Genomic DNA, 19,884 nt, shown 5'->3' on the forward strand with positions numbered 1-19,884 from the left:
TCTGTCTTTGCTGGGAATCTCTTGAACTGCAAAGAATGACAAACACTGTGATGATGTGATGGGCATGGGTACGATATAAGATCAGGCCACTAAATTCATTTTCAATTGTAAAATGGGATTTGAATTCAACTTCCGACAGTGAAAGTTGGACCCAGTAACTCTTTGTGCCAGCCAGTCCCTTATTCTTCATCTTTAATATACTTTCCAACATACTGTAAATATTTTTGTTTCATTTTTACACACTGATTCCTTTCATACCCGAGAGCCAAAGGAAGGTTTTATAGATGTGAAGCCCTTAGAAACTGATCATAAAAGTATACTTGGGTGTAGCTGGGAAATGGGAGTGAACCAGTCTGTGTGAATGCTTTTATGTAAAATGATTTGCACATTACATTTCATTCCTAATATCCATCTTCATTTAGTCCAGGGATGCATAGCATTTGTATCCCTAAGGGTCCCACTCAGGAGCCTGAAGGTGTGCATCCTTTGTATGTTCTGTAAGAAATAAATGCACTCACCTGTAATAATTGCTTGTGCTTGTCTTCATTGGGAGATGGATAGAAATTGTTTGCAACCTGCCGCTGGTCCCCACCCTGCAGCTACAGCTACACTTTATTATTCCTTGTGCTGCATTTGCTTCATGCCAGAGCTTGTGTATTCTAGTAGTGGATTGTTACAAGAGGGGTAACAATCCATAGATTGTTCATAGATTTTTACAATCATTCACTATAACAAACTATAATTTCTTAGGAATTCCTACAGTATTCATCATCTTGTGGACAGTGACAAGGATCTTTTTAGAGGACACAGGGTAAGTAGCTAGGAGGACCTGGTGCTGGCCGCTTCCCGGGGGTGGCAATCCCATGGACCGGATCCAAAGCCCTGAGGGGCCGGATCTGGCCCGCATGCCATAGTTTGCCCACCCCTGGTCTATCAGCTCATCCACTTTGCTAACTGTAATATCTGAATAAAACTATGGCATGATTTTAATATGCATCTCCATTTGTAATGGTGTGCCTCCCTAAGTTTCTATGTAAGGGAGTCAGAATTTAGACTAGCATCCCTGGTAATTGTGAGTGCAGAGCACCTCACAGGATTAGGCTCTAGATGACTTAGAAACTCTTGTAAGTGGCATCTGCAATAGCTGGTACAGATGATGGATTATTCGTAATTTCTCAGGGAACCTATTTGCAATACCTCTAAAAAAATAAACTCAAAATGATGCTGCTCTTGAATTGGTACCTTGCTATGGTCATCACAGCTGGAAGCTTACAAACTATTAAATGTTTCTGCTATTTAAGGTTTATCACTTGTAGCTTCTATTCTCTCAGAAGTTTTAAGCTCTGCTTCTTCAGAAGTGCTCAGTACATACTGAAGTCAACAGGGGCTGTGGGCACTGAGAATGACTGACTGTAAAGTTAGATGGTCATTGAAGGGTAAAATGGCTTGGGGTGGAAAACTGAACAAATTATTTAAAGGGAAAAATGAGAGTCCAGTTTTTCAGATGAAGGCTTATTCTTAATATTTCCCACACCAGTTCCACTCATCTGTAACCCAAATAGTCCAGCAGTAAATTATATCCTTTTAATTGTATCTGTCAGTTATGTCAGATCATTCTGCTGCCCCAGATACTAAACTAAACTCTTATTGGAAAAGTGTCATGACATAAAGAGTGAAACTAAACTTTAGAGACCCCCACAGTATTTGCCTGGGTTTCTTCTAACACTGCTCTGTTACATCTCTGTTTTAATTGATTTGAATGTGCGCATTAAAATCCAGTGAAAATAAAAATAAAAGCAGGAGAATATCAAATTATGTTGCTTAGAATTCACAAGAGCAGACTATTTTTGTTTTGACTTGTAAATCCAAAACACTTGTCTTCACATACCTCACTTGCCAAATAAAATTAGTATTAACATAATTTTCTCTTTTACTCTTTTTATAGTTGCTGGGATACAAATGAACACAGTGGTCCTTGGTGGGTTATACGATTACCAATTTTAGTTTCTATTATAGTAAGTAAACTACATTTTGCAATATGAATTATATATAAGTTTGCAGCCTTGTGCAGTGAATAGGCAAAAACTCCATTGTAATGAAATAAATTACTTTGTAGGGGAGATTTTAAACACATGCCCAGGTTATTTAAACTCATTGCCTTTAAAATTCAGCTGCCTCCTATTAAATGACTGGTTGGTTTTGTTTGTTTGTTTGTTTGTTTGTTTGTTTGAAACTCTTGCCAGTTCAAGAACCTTGGGGGAAGAAAACATCAAGTTAAACTTTTCATGTGGATTATAGATTTACTTTTGTTTATAAATATTATTACAGTGGAAAAGACTGACAGCTGTGTATATCTTTTCTTAACTAGTAGCCTAGAATTACATACATTAGACATTTACACAGAAGGACATTTTTAGCATGCTGCACAGGGATTGTGCTGCATAGAGTTCATTAATGTTAACTGAACATGTGCAGTTAAATTCTTGTTCATTGTGCTGAAGATGTACTCATTAGTGTGCATAACAATAGCTTTACCTCCAGTGCAAAATACAAACACAAATGCAATCATGCATTTTTTACAAATTAGCTGTAGCCTTCAGCATCTCATTTGGTAACATTTTGCGGCTTCTGAATTACAGTGTTCATTAAGGGCCTAATTTAGCAAAGCACTTAAGAATGAGCTTAACTTAAAGTGCATGCCTAAGTGAGGTGCTGAATCGGGGCCTAAATAGACAGTCTACTCACTGAATGATTTATTCGGAGTGGTAGCCCTCTTAGTCTGTATCAGAAAAAAGAACGAGGAGTACTTGTGGCACCTTAGAGACTAACACATTTATTTGGGCTTAAGCTTTTGTGGGCTAAAACCAACTTCAACAGATGCATGGAGTAGAAAATACAGTAGGAGGAGATATATATGTATATATACAGAGAACATGAAAAAATGGGCGTTGCCATACCAACTCTAACAAGACTAATCAATTAAGGTGGGATATTATTAATCACATCAGCCACACCAGCAGGGGCTCGTTCACCTGCACATCTACCAATGTGATATGTGCCAGCAATGCCCCTCTGCCATGTACATTGGCCAAACTGAACAGTCTCTGTACAAAAGAATAAATGGACACAAATCAGACGTCAAGAATTATAACATTCAAAAACCAGTCAGAGAACACTTCAACCTCTCTGGACACTCAATTACAGACCTAAAAGGGGCAATTCTTCAACAAAAAAACTTCAAAAACAGACTCCAACTAGAAACTGCAGAACTGGAATTAATTTGCAAACTGGACACCATTAAATTAGGCTTGAATAAAAACTGGGAGTGGATGGGTCATTACACAAACTAAACACTATTTCCCCATGCTAATTTTTTCCCTTCTGTTACTCAGACCTTCTTGTCAACTGTTTGAAATGGGCCATCCTGATTATAACTACAGAAGTTTTTTTTCTTCTGCTGATAATAGCCCGCCTTAATTGATTAGTCTTGTTAGAGTTGATATGGCAACCCCCATTTTCTCATGGTCTCTGTATATATATATATCTTCCTCCTGTATTTTCCATTGCATGCATCTGATGAAGTGGGTTTTATCCCACGAAGCTTATGTCCAGATAAATTTACTAGTCTCTAAGGTGCCACATGTATTCCTCATTCTTTTTGAATGATCTATGTGTTAATCCAAAGGACCTTATTCCTCCTTCATAAGAGTGAGTTCTGCATTGTTTAAACAAGACAGGGCAAAAGGTGATTCCTGGGTGAATTTACATGAAATGAAGATTCACCAACATGAATGTTTTTCTACATAATGGGTGGACACTCAGCAGATGTACAGCATGAAGGGAAGCAAAAGTCCAAAAGGAGTTGGAGAAGTAAGGAGATCACGCTGAATGATAAAAACAAAATAAATCATACAAAATATTTCAAAAGTGCAAAATTAAAGCTCCTACTGAGCACTTTTGATTTAAACAACTACTCTGTATGCAGCTAGGTTTGCCAGCTTTCTAATCGCACAAAACCAAACACCCCTGCCCCGACCCTTCTCCGAGGCCTCACCCCCACTCATTCCATCCCCCCTCCCTCTGTGGTTCGGTGTCCCAGAAAATAACGCTTCAAGCTGACCCTTGAAAAGTCCTAGAACTTGCAATATCTGAAGACAGCAGTTAGAGCTGTCTAACTCTAGTTATGTTAGACAGTGCATATTGACAGACTTGTTGGTGCTCTAGAAGGATTCCTGCAAAGGCTGGGAAGCCTGTTTGGTGGAGGAGAGGATGCTTAATGAAACTCTTATGAGTCTTAAACTGACCAAATCTTAATTTGATTCTAGAGTTACACTGAGGTACAACCAGCCCTCTGTTTTTTAAATCGGTAATTGAATTGATATAGTAATGAAGTGTGGAAATGTCCATGTACATGGACTGTGTTGGCTCAGGTTGTGTACACATTTGGGATTGGCTGTCTTTTTCCAGATCGGTTTTCTCTCCTGAGCAACATGCTTTAAGGGGTGAGAACAACAAAACAGAGGCTTGTGCTTCTGCTACTTAAGGTGTAAATAAAATCACACTCCTGTCGGATTCAGTGATCACCCAGATGTTAATTCTGTATCTGTGGTGTTAATTTGTGAAAGAGCAGTTCACAGTGGATTTGGGCCATTTGCAGAGAGCTGAACTGCACTGCCAAAAGAAGTAGGAATGGACATTCAATCTTCCAGTGCAACAGATGAGTTAAGGTGCAATAGTTAGTTTGGTCTAGATTGTCTTTCCACCTAATGTTTGATAAGAGGCAGAGCCTACCTGTGCCAGCACAGGAATAGCCCTGGAAAGCTGTCAGAGTTAAAAATCGTGTCATGTTTCCCCCACTTCTCAAAGGGGAAAGTAAATTGTTGTATGCATGATGCAACTTGTTCAGCTCTGTGGGGGAAGATCAAGGTTCCATCTACTCTCAACCGCACCCACCTGTCATTAGGGGAATAGCAGCTTTATGCAGCCTTCTCTACTCCCTGTGCCTGGATTCTTAATCCAGGTAAGCGCTGTGTGATTTTATGCACCCTGTGCAGATATATAGGAGTAGGTTAAAATCTAGCCATTTATTATTAGTTAGATAACTCTGCAAGTATACACATGCCCTAATTTTCACACCCAGGTGCCTGACATTAAGCACCCAGAAGAACTGGCCGGAGTATCCACAATTCCCGCTGAAATCTAAAGGTGATGCCTGTGTTAAAGTGAGGCCACTTTTCTTTAGATGCCTAAATGTAACTTCTGGCAAACAAGTTTGAAGTTTGAAACTTGTTTGCCAGAAGTTAAGTAGCAGAAGCACTAGGCTCTGTTTTGTTGTTCTCAGCCCTTAAAGCAAGCTGCTCATGGAGCTTTGCAAAACACACTGTATAAGAAAACAAGGTCCTGCCGCCCCAAAGAGTGTGCAGCCTGCCGCAAATAAATGGGATACATGAGACAACCATTAGAAGCAAGACATTATGGACAAGTTGTCAGTAAGGAGATTAAGATAGGAAAGCTGTGAAAGAAGTTGTTTTTGAGGAAGGCTTTCATGAAGCAAAAGGAAGGTAACTGGAATATTTGAAAAGGGAGGCTGTTCTGTACTCACCAGATGGACTAGCGTGAAAGTAGGTCCAAAGTGGAGTGTGAGAGATGGAGCAAGAAGGGGTATTTGATGAAGTGGGAGCAGAGATAGAGACAAAATGAGAGTTGTGTGGCATTCTGAATATGAGGATGAGAGTATACATGTATTTCGGAAGGAAAAGCAAAGCAAGTGAAGGGACTCGAGCAGGATTTACCTCTAATAGGTATAACAAACCAACCTTCACTCAGTATTCCCCTTGTTGGCATTAGTTTCAATGTTACTTCCAATTATTTTAGCTGGTTTAGGGGATTGCATTTAATCAGCTGTTGATTGCTCTAAAACAGCATTCTCAAAGTGAGTTCTTCAGGGTCAGTCCTCACAGTCAATTCAGCATGTCAGAGGCCTTCCCCTGGTCTTTCCTCTGAACATTTTTGGCCTGAGAAATGTTCCTTGGCAGCCTTCCATGCGTCATGCTGTGCACATTTCAGAGCCTCTCTGATTTCTTTAATTGGAGATGTATTATGCCAAACAGTTCATTTGGAGTACCACCCATGTTTTCAATTTGGCAAATGCCGCCACGGCGATCCTCTTCCTTCCCCTCTCCCATACAGACTGCTCTCATTTGTGTGTCTTTTCAGGTGGACACAAATCTGAATTAATAGGCTTTCAGAAACCAGAAGCAGTCATGTATCATATCAACATAAGAGAGTTGTGTCCCTCTTGTTGTGACGTTAAAACTTCTGTAAAGGACTAAATAACAAGAAGGAAGTAATAAAAAGAACATTTTAAGTGATACATGTACTCACAGTGTAATTGGTTCAAAAGTTACTGTCAGTTTAAGGCAGCCAAAATGATAAGATCACTGGTCTCATGTCATTCCACTACCTTCCTAACTTTCTACTTTGTCATTTACCTTCACTGCTGTACCCCATCCTGCATTTATATTATTGGCTTAATTTGCTGTCCTTAGCAGTTCGTTCAACATTGTGTATCATCTGCTTTCTGTATAAAGAAATTCCACCCCAAAGAATATTATAGAACTAAATCTACAATACTGAAGACAAAATCTCCTAAAGTGTGAACGTACTCTGTCATTTTCTTCTAATTTTGTTATCTAAACATACTGAAATTATATGAGACTCTAAACTAAATATATATTTTTAAGATTAACTTGGATACATTGGGGTCTTTAACAACTGTCCTAAATGATCATTTGAATTATAATCTCACATACTATCTAAAGTATTTCTAGGATACTTAACACCATGATATCTAAATGCCTAATCCCCTTTGGCTGGATTTAATGCTCCAGTAGCTCTATCTTTTGAAGTGATACTCACATCATGCAAACAAAGATACTTGGTTAACGTTAGCCATACACAATGCTTACAGTATATCACTAAAGACCAACAGAAAAAATTGACTAGCCTCAAAAGAGACCTAGATACAAATACTTGAATATGTAGTTCACCTGAATATAGTGCTCCAAGATATGCCCTGTGAAAACCAATTATTTTATTGGCCTTTTTAAAAAGGACCACAGTTTCTAATGTTTTGTGATTGATAATAGTTTGTATTACAGGAGAAATTAGGGACCTCAGTTGAGACTAGGCCCCATTTTGATAGGCACTGTACAAATGCACAGTAAGAAACAGTCCCTGCCCCAATTATCTAAATAAACACAGGCAAACGGAAAGGGGAAACAGAGATGAAGTGACTTGACTATGGTCACCCAGGAGGTCAGTAGCAAAGCCAGGAATAGAATCCCTCTGCCACCACAGTGTCCTAACCATTAGATCGTATTGCCTTTATCGTACATACTTATAAAATGTATATCCCCTGACCTTTGTAATATGCTTCATTACACAAAACTGCGGGCCCAAAGGCAACAGTGAGAAGGCCTAATTCTGCTGAACTAACAGTGACTTCACTGGGAATTCTGCATATGGACAGGCTGTATATTTATCCTCTTTCTTTGTTTCTTTTACTTCAGTGAAGTCCCCTTCTAATTTTCTCTTTTACAAAAAATTTAGACCTAATCTTCCTAACTTTTTTTATATAATTAGGATCCTGTGTCCTGTCAATTTCCTCCACCATCCCTTCTTTAGCCCTAGCATTTCCTTTAGCAGTAAATAACAGGCACAGAATGACATGCAATTATTATAATCATTTATTATATATTTGCACTTAAAAATTATACTGGGCATTGCACAGAAGACACCAAAAGTCATGGTGCCTCAAAGAGCTTTCAATCAAAATATTAGACTGAACAACCAGGGGCAGAGCTAGGGTTGGGAAAGACTAGGGATCTACCCATACAAGACGCAGGTTCTGTTTAGCTAGGTGCACAGCTTGGTGATTCTGTTGATTATTTTGTTTGTTTTTTAAATATAAAAAATAAGATATTTGTCCCTGGCTCAATACCAGAACGTTTTTTCTTGTGTTTGATGCTTCTGCATCCCTGATCTGAGTTAGCTCACTTTACTGCTGTTACGCACGATGAAGAAAGTTATATGGATGTAGGATGTTATACCACACCTAACATTTAGAAATCACTGTTCATGTTCAAAGTATTTTATAGACCATGTTACACAATCCAGCACCATCTTACATGCCTGGCACGAAGGCATCTGTTCTATAGATTGGGAACTGAGGCAGAAAGGTTGGGGACTTGCCAAAGACCAAAGAAGACATTATGGGAGATGGGATTCAGATGCAGCAATTTCTGATTTCCAGTCCTGAGTTCAAGCCCACCCCTGAGTCAGATTACACTTCCTTTTATCCAGTTACTTCAGTTCCCCATCTGTAAAATATGGACAATAGCACTTCCCTACGTCACAGGGGAGTTGTGAGGATAAATACATTAAAGATTATGAGGTGCACACTTACTATGGAAATGGAGGGGCCATATCAGTACCTTAGATAGATATACAAAGAAGGCCATTTTCATCGTTGATTTATGAATACATGTCACCTCTACAACAGCTTCCCATCCACAACTCCAGACAGGGGATTTAAGGGCCAAGAGTGGGAAGAGTTATAAACAGGATGTGCATTATCCCTTGGCCACCAGTGGTAAATCCACCAAAGGGTTTAAGGTAACGTTAGGCTGTACTGAGACTTGACCAAAGCCCCATCATGCTTGAGAACATTCCCTTTAATGGGGTTGCTGGTGGAAAGGGATTTTGTCAGCTTTTAAGTATCTCAGAGGATGATTCCATAGTGGCATTTACAGTCATGCAGAGGTGTGTTGGATGTGACAAACCGTCACTGAGGCAGGGAAGCAGCAGTAGATCTGAGGGAGTGCAATTTAACATGTTCTGGCAGCAAGCACTCCAGGCTCACTAATGAACTGACTAATCTGGCTTGTTTACCTCTTACCAGCACACTGCATACTAAAGTGAGGAGCTTGAAGTCACTTAAATATATATATATGTATAAATATATATTTTCTTTTGCAGGTGAATTTTATACTTTTCATTAGTATTATAAGAATTTTACTGCAAAAGTTAAGATCGCCCGATGTCGGAGGCAATGATCAGTCACAATACAAGTGAGTGATGTGTTCTAGAAAATTCATAGAGTATATCAAAGTAATCTATTTAAAGATTTCCTCTGCTGGAGCAGACTGCCAGCAACCATCCAGTGTTGTGATGCTGTGATAACTATTTGATACAGTGGTACCCATTTTCAAATGGATGGATAGCTGGGGCTAGAACCCTGATTCAGCAAAGCTTGTAAACACATTGAAATCAACAATGTTATGACACTTAAGCATATGCTGAAAGTTAAGCATGTGTTTAAGTGTTTTGCTGAACAGAGGTCTTTAACAAGGTTAGTATTGATTATTGTTACTTCTACTATTAATTATAATTTATTAGTGACTATAGGCCCCAGTACAGAATCAGGGCCCCATTGTGCTAAGCTCTATACACATAATAAAAAGACGGACCCTGCCCAAAAAAGCCCAGATCCCAATGTAGATGCGATATTGGCACTTGAGAGCAAAAAATGGCATGTTGATGCCTAAGTCTAATTTGAGCACTGAAAACCCCAAGCCATCTAGTCACACACAGTAGGCCTTTTAATAGGGTTCCTTGTTAATTACCTGTTCACTTCACCAAAACAAGCTGTTGCCGTACATATTTAAAAAGCAATAGAAACTTTTTGACAATACCAAAATGAAAAATACCCAATAAAACCCTGGGTATTTTTTCTGTAACCAGTGTGACATGTTTGGCACCTTACTGTTGCATCACGATTCTTTTAAAAATATGGAAATTCTCCTGTAGTTTCTACAAGTCACTTAAGAATCCAGCCATAGTCTACAAAAACTTTCCACAAACTTCCTAGGATCATCCCTTAAGTCACATCAGGGGACAGATGTGGACTTTTCACCTGATGTTGTTTGAATTGGCTTTAGTTTATGGGCACTATATACCAGCCTGTCCATTTAAGCCTCAAACTTGGTTTTACTTGCTCTGTACTGATTTCAATAGGATGTGACAGGTCCCACAAAAAACAATGTAGTGAATATGATGTTGTAATGTCTAGGTATTCTGTCTGGGGTACTAGGCTTGAAGTGTAGTGCTTATTTTTACACCCCAACCAGAGGGCAGCCATACTATTCAGCAGGGCACAAGGCAGAGGAGGGGCTTCCAGGTGGGTTAAAAGCTTCAGGACAGCAGCATAAACAAGCTACCACATCTGCACTAGGTGTTCCATTGAAGTGACCTGCTTTTCCTCCCTGCTCCCTTGTAGCCCCTAATGTAGCTGGCTTTGGAGCAGCTCACTTATAGATCTACATATGCGATGATACCTTGCTTCCCTGTTTTGGTAATTGAGAGGTTAGGGATTGTGATGTCTCAAGACAAAGAAACCCACCAGTAAAGACTGCAGCAGGTTGGGCTGGGGATACTTGAGCTCTCTGTGAAGGTGGCATGTTTGTTGTCTCAACCAGTGGACCACGCTGTATGGCCCGCTCAATCTATGGACCACACTACTTGAGATTTTGGGGTCTTCTATTTATTATTCAGAAAACTGACCAGACGATGGGCAGGACATCTGTGCAAGAGCTATTCTTTTTTTCCTCCCATCTTCATTTTTATACTTCTGTTCAGTCCTGTGTGTTCTGTTTTTCTCCAAGCGTCCTCCATAGGGCATCTTAGTGTCTTACAGTGTAGGCTGCTTACTAGCAGCAGACCTGTTTTTCACTGTTCATCAGTGTGAACTCAACTCTTGAGAGTCTGATTGCCTGGTTTTTAATTTTGGTTTGGATGGTGTTTTGGTGTTCAGTAGACATCCATGAGAATGGTAGATCAAGCTCACTGAGAAATATTGCGGAGCAATTTAAAGGTCCAGAAGCCTCATTTATATACATGCAAATGCAATTTCTAAAATGCAGAGGGGCATGAGACTATTTTTGTATGGCTGTTTCCTCCATTAAAATGTCAGTGTCATATAGAGTTAGCTCCACAGTCAGTCGAAAATTATTAAAGCAAAAATGCTAATGTGAAAGTTGAGAAACAATGAAAGTGGAGCATGAGATCACAAGGTACAAAGTTTGTGTAAATGGTCTGGAATTTGATAACTTGTGTGGTTTGCAAAAGTCAGGATTATCATGGAGGCTTTGACCTTAAATGTACTGAAATTTTTGGTGTGGATATGGGGAGGTTTTCTTTGTTAAATTAGGACTTGATTGCGCAACCCTCTTTCATACTGGTAAGCACTTACTAATATCCTTAGCGCCACTGATTTCAGTGTGGCTGCTCACCAACATGAGTGAGTGTTCCACAGTCGGGCCGTTAGTTCTGGAGACATATGACAAGATAAAGTGGTTGCATGGCATATCATTATGCGTTCTGGAAAGAGTCACACCAGGGTCTGCCGGGAAAAGTAGATATTGTGTTACATTTTCAAAAGTGCCTAAGTGACACTGAAAGTCAGTGAGACTTGGACTCCTAAGGACCAGATCCTCAAAGGTATTCAGGCTTCTAACTTCCACTGAAATTGGGGCTTCAGCTTTTACATCATTTAGGCACTTTTGGAAAAGTTAATCTTCCTCTGCAACATCAGTAGCATGCCTCCATCCATGGGATGAAATTCATCCCACTGTAGAAGGCCCTGCCAGGTCCTACGCTACTCATAATCCCTTAATGTAGATCTTAAGTAGGGTGTAGGATCATGTGTATGCTTTCTGCCCTGAGGTTAATTTGATACCCACAAACAGAAGTCAAAGATAAATTTTCATAGCACTCATATTATTTTAGGGAAGGAAGTCGTCATGATTACGGGAGACGGGTTAATATAAGTTATATGGCCATAGATAATGAAAAATATTGCTAATATTTATTAGAAATTTTAATCTAAATTCAGATATAATTGTAAAAATTGGGACCACTGATTCTTAAGTGACTACAAGGAAACGTGAAATTTAAAAAGTCATACAAGAGAACAGGTTAGACGTGTTTTACCCAGGCCATCATTTTATATATATATGGATGTAAATGAAATTTGACTTCTATCCATTTGTCGAGATTCTTATTTCTTTTCTAACTCCCCCACAAGCCACATAGGGGCAGATGTTGATTCACTAATTTGTTCTGTTTTGATTAATTATTTTGGTTTTATTATTCTTTATTTTTTACCCTTCCCACTTTCCACTTCACTCCTCTTCTGTTTTTCCTCTTCCCCACCTGCTGCCTTTCCCTCTTCTCTCTTTCATCTGCTTTCCTGCTGGTTTGGTTTTGGTGGTCAGAAAGCTATGCTGAAGACATGAGTTTTTCACTTTGCTCTTGAAGCAGTGAGATTTGTGGTCATTCTCCTCTCCTCCAGTAGAGAATTTCAAAGGTTAGGATATTTTGCTGAGGAAGCCCTGTCTTTTACGGTCATTGGTTTCACCTTCAGGTCCAGACATATTGTGATTCCTGAGGAACTTTGCTGTCCAGAAGGTCACTGACACATAGATAGAGGCAACCTCTGAAATATTTTGAGCATGATCCATGGAGGACTTTGAGGACTGGCACAGACACTTTCAAATAGAAGGTTCTTTAGATGCCTAGTCTCTTAAATAGACAGTTTGGGTTTAAGATGGTTGCCTCAAGGCAGCCTATCTGTTTCATTGCTGAATCTAGTTGTGGTCAAGACAGTGATGACTCACTGGACTCTCCATGTTAACTTTTTGCATTTTATCTAAGATCAGGCATCCATAAGCATGCCTGACTGAATCCATATAACATGTAAAGTTTATGTTATTAAAATAAAATGCATGACAGCTAAAGGATAATTAGCTTCCCACCTTTTCAACAGTTTAGTGTCAGTTTGACAAAATCATGCTGCTTAACAAATTAAAGTTCTATCTCCAGATACTTATATAATTTTCTCTTGTACTTCAATAATTATTGTTACATAACTGTTGGAATTTTAATTAATGAAGGGTAAATGCTTCATGCCATCAGTATAAAATGAGGTGTTAGGACTCTGGGATCAGTATATAATTGCCCAAGAAATCCCTTGATTGAAGGACTGCTCTGGGATCACATTCTCCAGGCACTGTTTACACATTGTACATTTTAAATGTATTTTAATATTCAAATTAAAGAAAATGGAGATGTCTGGATAACTCTCCAGTATTCCCTACTGTTTGGGTCAGATCTTCAACTATGCTCTGACACTTCATACAATCTAAAAAGGGCCAGGGCAGCGTAAGTCACTCTATAAGCCTCTTGTCCAGCTGGGGGAGGATTGCCTGGATGAAGGCGTTGTGGAAGGCAGCCATAAGGCTGTTGTCCAGGGACCCCCTCACAATCCTGGACACAGGGGCCACACTGTGGACAAGAGGACTTTGTCAAGGATGGGGCTACAGCACACCATGCTGTGGAGATTCTGGAGCCTGGTGCAGTCTACAGGACAGCCCAAGGAGGCTCCTGAATTTAGACAGCCCCCCAATGGCTGTCTGAGTTATGCCGGGGGCTTCTCTAGCCTCTGAAACAGCCCCAAAATCAGGAGGGTGCAAAGGTAGCTTAAAGCCACTATAGCTCTTTGAACCATAACACAGAATCTCACCCAGTGACTATAAGGCCAGTGTGGGCTTACTATAGCAAAGATGTAAGAGAAAATATAGTTTTCAGTAGGTATGAATGGCCCTTATGAGGAATATTAATTTACGGATCATACTGTCTGAGGGCTTACAGGATTGATCTAAAAAAATAAAAGTGCACTAAATATGTATGTTACTGAAACAAGACTTTACTGGGATACTCCATTAAGCTCCAATTCTTCTGCTCTGATTATTTAGGAGACTTGCAAAATCAACATTGCTGCTTATTCCGTTATTTGGAGTTCACTACATGGTGTTTGCTGTATTTCCTATACGCATTTCCAGTCACTATCAGATAATTTTTGAGTTATCTTTGGGATCTTTTCAGGTAAATTCTAAACCTTTACAAATTTTAATTCTTTTACTGATTGAGTTCAGAGCTGTGTACTAACTGATACACGTTGTCTGTTTACAGGGGCTGGTTGTTGCAGTCCTGTACTGCTTTTTGAACAGTGAAGTAAGTTTCCCTTTTCTCCCCAGTGATATTGAATAATGTTTTCAATGTAGTAGCAATAAGTGTAATAGCAGCCTTAGTATTCTAGTATATAAATCATAAATCGTATCAGTGAGTTATTATTGTACAGAATATGGTGATTTCTATATGAGAGGGGATTATATTAGATATAAAAAACACCATACGAAGGCGTAATTGTGGGGAGAAGAGAGATTAAACTGTGTCTGGGACCTCTATCACCCTAAAACCAGGAGGTGTTATTAAATTCTATCCTTACTGTTTATTAATCTAAGAAAATCCCAAAGGTGAAGTCCTGGCCCTAGGGCAGTCAATGGGAGGTTGTTGTTTTTTATTGGATTCAGAGGGCCTAAGGTTTCATCCCAAAACTTTCAAAGGTTAATTTTGGAAATTCTCTGGGACACACTTCTGCTCGCACAATTGGAGCCAGGTTTTCAAAAATCCTCAGCACCCAACAGCTCCCATTGTTCTTGAAGTGCACCGGTGATGGTGATGATTTACATTGTTCTCAATGGGAGCTATTGGGGTGCAGAGTGCTTCTGAAAATCTGACCACTTCATTCAGGTGCCTAAATAGGAGCCTGAGCTCTTTCAAAAATCTGAGAACTTGCTTAGGTCCCTAAATGGGAGCTTCTGGATGCTAAGCGCTTACTACAATTTAGTCTTTACTGTAAAACTTGGCACATCTAGGCCCTCCTTCATGGTGTTGTCATCTGATTTCATATGATGACCAATAGATTCGAGGACATATCCCCTGAATAAGAAGATGCCATTTTTGCACAGTCACTTTTCAGAGTAGAACCACACTTTAAATAATATAAAGTATATCACAGAAAGAGTGTGTGCATTTGCTAGAGTAAAGGATTAAGAGCCAGATCTCCTGAGTTTTCCTGGCTCTGACATTGATGTGCTGCATTATCTTGGGCTAGTCACTGAATTATTTATGCCTCGGCTTACTCATCGGTGAAAACTTATCATAAATAACTACCCACCATTTTTACAAACCCTTTTTGATTGTTCTCTTCTCATTTTTCAGCCAAGTCAATACACTTTTAAATTCTGGAGATAGGAAACATATTAGTCAACTGCTCTCAGTAATAATAGGGTTCTGAGTTGTTATTATTAATAATAATAGTTAGCCCCTGCAACCTGAGGATTTTGGAGCTAAGCTTTACATCCTAGGGAGGTAGTTGTGGTTAAAGTTGTGGAGGTAAAGAGATGTTATGTGACTTTCTTGGGATCACACAATAAGTCCATAGCAAAGCTAAACTTAGAGCCCAGGTTCTCATGCCTGTGCTTTTATCTCAGGATTGTGCTGCCTATCTGAATTTAGAAGAGTTGTGTTTACTTTTATTTTTCTTCCAACTTCTCAGGAGGCCAAAGGGTTATGGCACATTTTCAGGTCTTTGGATGGAAGACATTATATGAGTTCAAAGTATTATTAATAACTCTCCTCGGACTCTTTGACTCAATTTTGTTTTCAAGTAAAATAGAGATTATTTTAGTAGTTTGCATGTGACACTAATGAAAGCACAATTGTTTCCCATGTAAAGTGCGTTTTTAACTCACATGCATTTTTTAAATATAGGTACAAGGTGAGCTGAAAAGGAAATGGCGGAGTTTGTGTTTGAGGCAGACAGTGGGCCGCGGCTACAGACCCAATAGCTGTTCTATTTCTCGAAATGGCTCAGAAAGTGTCTCCCAGCTCCATCAGAATTCAGGGGCACAGTCTTCTATGCAGACAGAGACCACAGTGATATAAACCATGTAGCTCAAACTAAAGATTATGGGACATATCACTGTATGGAGCTCAATGTAATATTTTCTAAAATGCACCATTTATGCTTTGCTTTTCTACATATTGACGTCTGGAGAATGGCCTGGTGCAGTAAATCAGGTAACAGATGGGCTGGCGGCTTTGCAGACATTTTGGCCTAAATCCCCAAAGGTATTTAGCTGCCTAACCCCCATTGATTTGAAAGCAGTAGGAGTTAGGCGCTTAAATACCTTTCGAGATCTGAGCCTTTGTGTTTTTATTTAGTCGTATTCACATTACATTCTGATGTTCTCCTGTCATTTGTACCAGCAGTAACTATCTAAATATAATTTATTGTAATGCTCCATTTCTATTTATCTCTCTCTCTAATATGTAATGTATGCTGAACCACGCCCAGTGTATGTTGCTTTGGTCCATGTTTACGGGGGTAGGGTGGGAGGTGAGAGAGAATATCATATATACCATCTATATTTAATAGACTGTTTCTTTCACACAGATGCTAGACCCTACTATAGCAAAGAAAATTGAAATAGAGATATTTAGGGCCATATGTATGTTCCTGATCCCCATATGGAAATCCAGTTGATGACAGTGGGAATTTAGCATACAGATGAAGGGCATTATGAGTCCGTATTTTGCACAGAAGAAAATGTTAGTCCTTCTTAGCTCCTTACATAAATCCTAATTCAATTCAGAGCTACCTCACTGCAATATTTGATCCTAAGGGCTTGATCCTGCTTTCCTGCACGAGTGCCCATTTCTACATATCTTAATGCAGAATGTGAGGCTAGCCCTGCAGTCCTTACAGAAAAGTCCATTGCACAGTAGTGGTCATTAAACAGTCAGCATTTGCCAATAGTGGTATCTGAGTTTACTAGAGTTTTACCCCATACTAAAAATCAAAGATATCTGTGGTAACATTTGGCAAATGTTAATGTTTTTAATGACTTCTCCTCCATCTGATTTTTTTCTACCTACCTGACAGTACATGTATGTGTTTCAGAAAGGTGGGACTGAACCTTAATACCCTAGCCATCAAGTTCTATGAGTTCTCAGAAATGGTATCCTCTTTGCTTTGGTTCAAAAGAAAAAAATATTTTGGTTACATTTATGATAGATATCCATCATATAAAATAAACAGACAGAAAGGAACCCACACTGATGTTAGAAAAGAGTTAGGAATACATAGAATACAAACTAGGCGCCTCAATCTCTTACTATCTAACTTTCTAAAGGGGTATTTTCCTAATAGAACAACCTAGTGAAAACTAAACAGGAATGGACATCCCACTCACCCACTGAAAACATGTTTTTATACATAATGATTTTATTAAAATATATCTTTAGAACTTCACATTTGGCAGCTAAAATTAAGTATATCAAATTATAAATATTACTGGAGTTTAATGAACTATGTAAATACTTTCAACAAAATGCCGTTTTATATCTGTGAGGTGATTGAAAATGCAATCCTGACCAGCAAGGCCAGAAAAAAAAAGACACAATCCCATTCAAATGACCATAAAAGGCATAAATTGAAAGGATTTTTTTGGTAACCTCAAGCCCCTTATGTAGCCCAGTGAAATAAAAGACACAGCGCTGACAAGTGCTTATAAATACACACTGGAGTCTTACAAGACATAAGCACTGTTATGTTTACCTCTCATGTCACAACTGACCATGTCCTCTCTAAATAACAAGTGTGAATACTGTGCATTTGCATGAGTACTTTTGCCTCATAAACTGAAGTGTTACCACAATATTTCAAACAGCAAATTGTACATTACATGACAGTTGCCATGATTTAAATAATAATCACTTAATTCATATCTTCTAATTAGTATTACCAATAAACACCCTGTATTGTAGTTCATTTTAAGTAACAATAAGTAACAGAAATAAGATTGTTTTGTGTAACAATCTATTTATTGCCATATTCACAAATAGCCTTGGTTCAAAAGGTAAATGGTCACCGTTGCACAACTGAGGCCTTTCCTGTTCTACAAAAATAATCTGACAATCAAGGGACTTTCATACCAGCTTTTTATACCTTAAGCCACTCAGAATATTTTGTAGAGACAGTCACTTTTCAAGTTAACTTAAAAAGTTAAAAAGATTTGACTGTTCAGTGATACTTGTGTGTTAACATTGGTCAAAATATTCAGATATTTGGAACAAACTGATAAACTAAACAGTAATAAGTCACCAGGACCAGATGGTATTCACCCAAGAGTTCTTAAGGAACTCAAATGTGAAATTGTAGGACTACTAACTGTAGTCTGTAACCTATCATTTAAATCAGCTTCTGTACCAAATGACTGGAGGATAGCTAATGTGATGCCAGTTTTTAAAAAGGGCTCCAGAGGTGACCCTGGCAATTACAGGCCGGTAAGCCTGACTTCAGTACCAAGCAAAGTGGTTGAAACTATAATAAAGAACAGAATTTTCAGACACATAGATGAACATAATTTGTTGGGGAATAGTCAACATGGTTTTTGTAAAGAGAAATCATGCCTCACCAATCTACTAGAATTCATTGAGGGGGTCAACAAGCATGTGGGCAAGGGGGATCCAGTGGATATAGTGTATTTAGATTTTCAGAAAGCCTTTGACAAGGTCCTTCACCAAGGGCTCTTAAGCAAAGTAAGCAGTCATGGGATAAGAGGGAAGGTCCTCTCATGGATTGGTAACTGGTTAAAAGATAGGAAACAAAGGGTAGGAACAAATGGTCAGTTTTCAGAATGGAGAGAGGTAAATAGTGGTGTCTCCCAAGGGTCTGTAGTGGGACCAGTCCTATTCAACATATTCATAAATGATCTGGAAAAAGGGGTAAACAGTGAGGTGGCAAAATTTGCTGATGATACAAAACTACACAAGATCGTTAAGTCCCAGGCAGACTGCGAAGAGCTACAAAAGGATCTCTCAAAACTGGGTGACTGGGCAACAAAATGGCAGATGAAATTCAATGTTGATAAATTCAAGGTAATGCATATTGGAAAACATAATCCCAACTATACATATAAAATGATGAGGTTTCAATTAGCTGTTACCACTCAAGAAAGAGATCTTGGAGTCATTAGCAGAACCTGAAACCTGATGATTTTGCATGGTTTTCAGTTTCATTACATCTCGTACACTGGGACAGGTTGTGGCTGATCCTGTGTCTAAGGCATGGGGAGATGGCCAGATTGTGTTTCTCTTACTCATTCTGAATTACACTGCGCACCACAAATAGCCCCTCTGACATCAGTGCATTGTCATCTTCATCTGGACAGAGTGGAGATTGGGGAGTGGGGCACAGATAACTGTTTGTGGCTCCCTGATCTGGAGCTACCCTATGTTAACACAAGTTGGAGCTGCTCTGGAACAGCTCGAACGTATGCCACTGCTGTAAGGCTCCACAAAGACCTTACTCCAGTAGCAGATAGGGAGTATGCCTGCTCAACTCTATTGCACCCCTTCTTCCCACCCCAGAGCACTCCAGGCATGCCCTCTCCCTCCTCTGACGCTGGGGATGGGAAGGCATTTGGCACAAACGTGAGGTACAAAGTGGCCTTAGCAGACCAGAGAAAGGCTCTTCTCAATGTGAGAGTACCACAATCTGGCCCTTCACAACTTTTGGGGGCGAGAGAGGGAAGAGATGTGTAAACTGCCATCTCCCAAGCTCATCTCCCCACCTCATCCAAATTACATCCAAGGAAAGTGACAATGTGTAAATGACAAAAGCCAAAATTCTCCTTCTCCACTTTACGTGCAAAATTTTTCACACATCCCTAATGACAATCAAACATTAAACTCTTCTGGCAACATCAGGTAGAACTGACAAGTAATCTGCAGAAAGAATTACTCTGTATTTATAGGTTGTCATTCCATAGTCTTAGACTACAACCCTGTGTCTGCAGTGATACAGCAAGCTGTGTCATTTACCAACAAAAGACTACTTTTAAATTACCAACTGTG

General features: G+C 39.3%; 1 protein-coding gene across 1 annotated transcript in view; it reads left to right on the forward strand.

Moving 5' to 3' along the window:
* VIPR2 (vasoactive intestinal peptide receptor 2) overlaps positions 1 to 15,909 on the forward strand; it is an 81,144-nt gene extending 65,235 nt beyond the window's left edge. Inside the window, exons 8-13 of the mRNA XM_077809484.1 lie at positions 751 to 811; positions 1,946 to 2,015; positions 9,040 to 9,131; positions 13,875 to 14,004; positions 14,092 to 14,133; positions 15,736 to 15,909. Coding sequence (XP_077665610.1) covers positions 751 to 811; positions 1,946 to 2,015; positions 9,040 to 9,131; positions 13,875 to 14,004; positions 14,092 to 14,133; positions 15,736 to 15,909 — 569 coding nt within the window. The remainder of the gene's footprint in view (positions 1 to 750; positions 812 to 1,945; positions 2,016 to 9,039; positions 9,132 to 13,874; positions 14,005 to 14,091; positions 14,134 to 15,735) is intronic.
* Positions 15,910 to 19,884: the final 3,975 nt, after the last annotated feature.

The sequence above is a fragment of the Eretmochelys imbricata genome, chromosome 2 (assembly GCF_965152235.1).
Source record: "Eretmochelys imbricata isolate rEreImb1 chromosome 2, rEreImb1.hap1, whole genome shotgun sequence".
NCBI lineage: Eukaryota > Metazoa > Chordata > Testudines > Cheloniidae > Eretmochelys > Eretmochelys imbricata.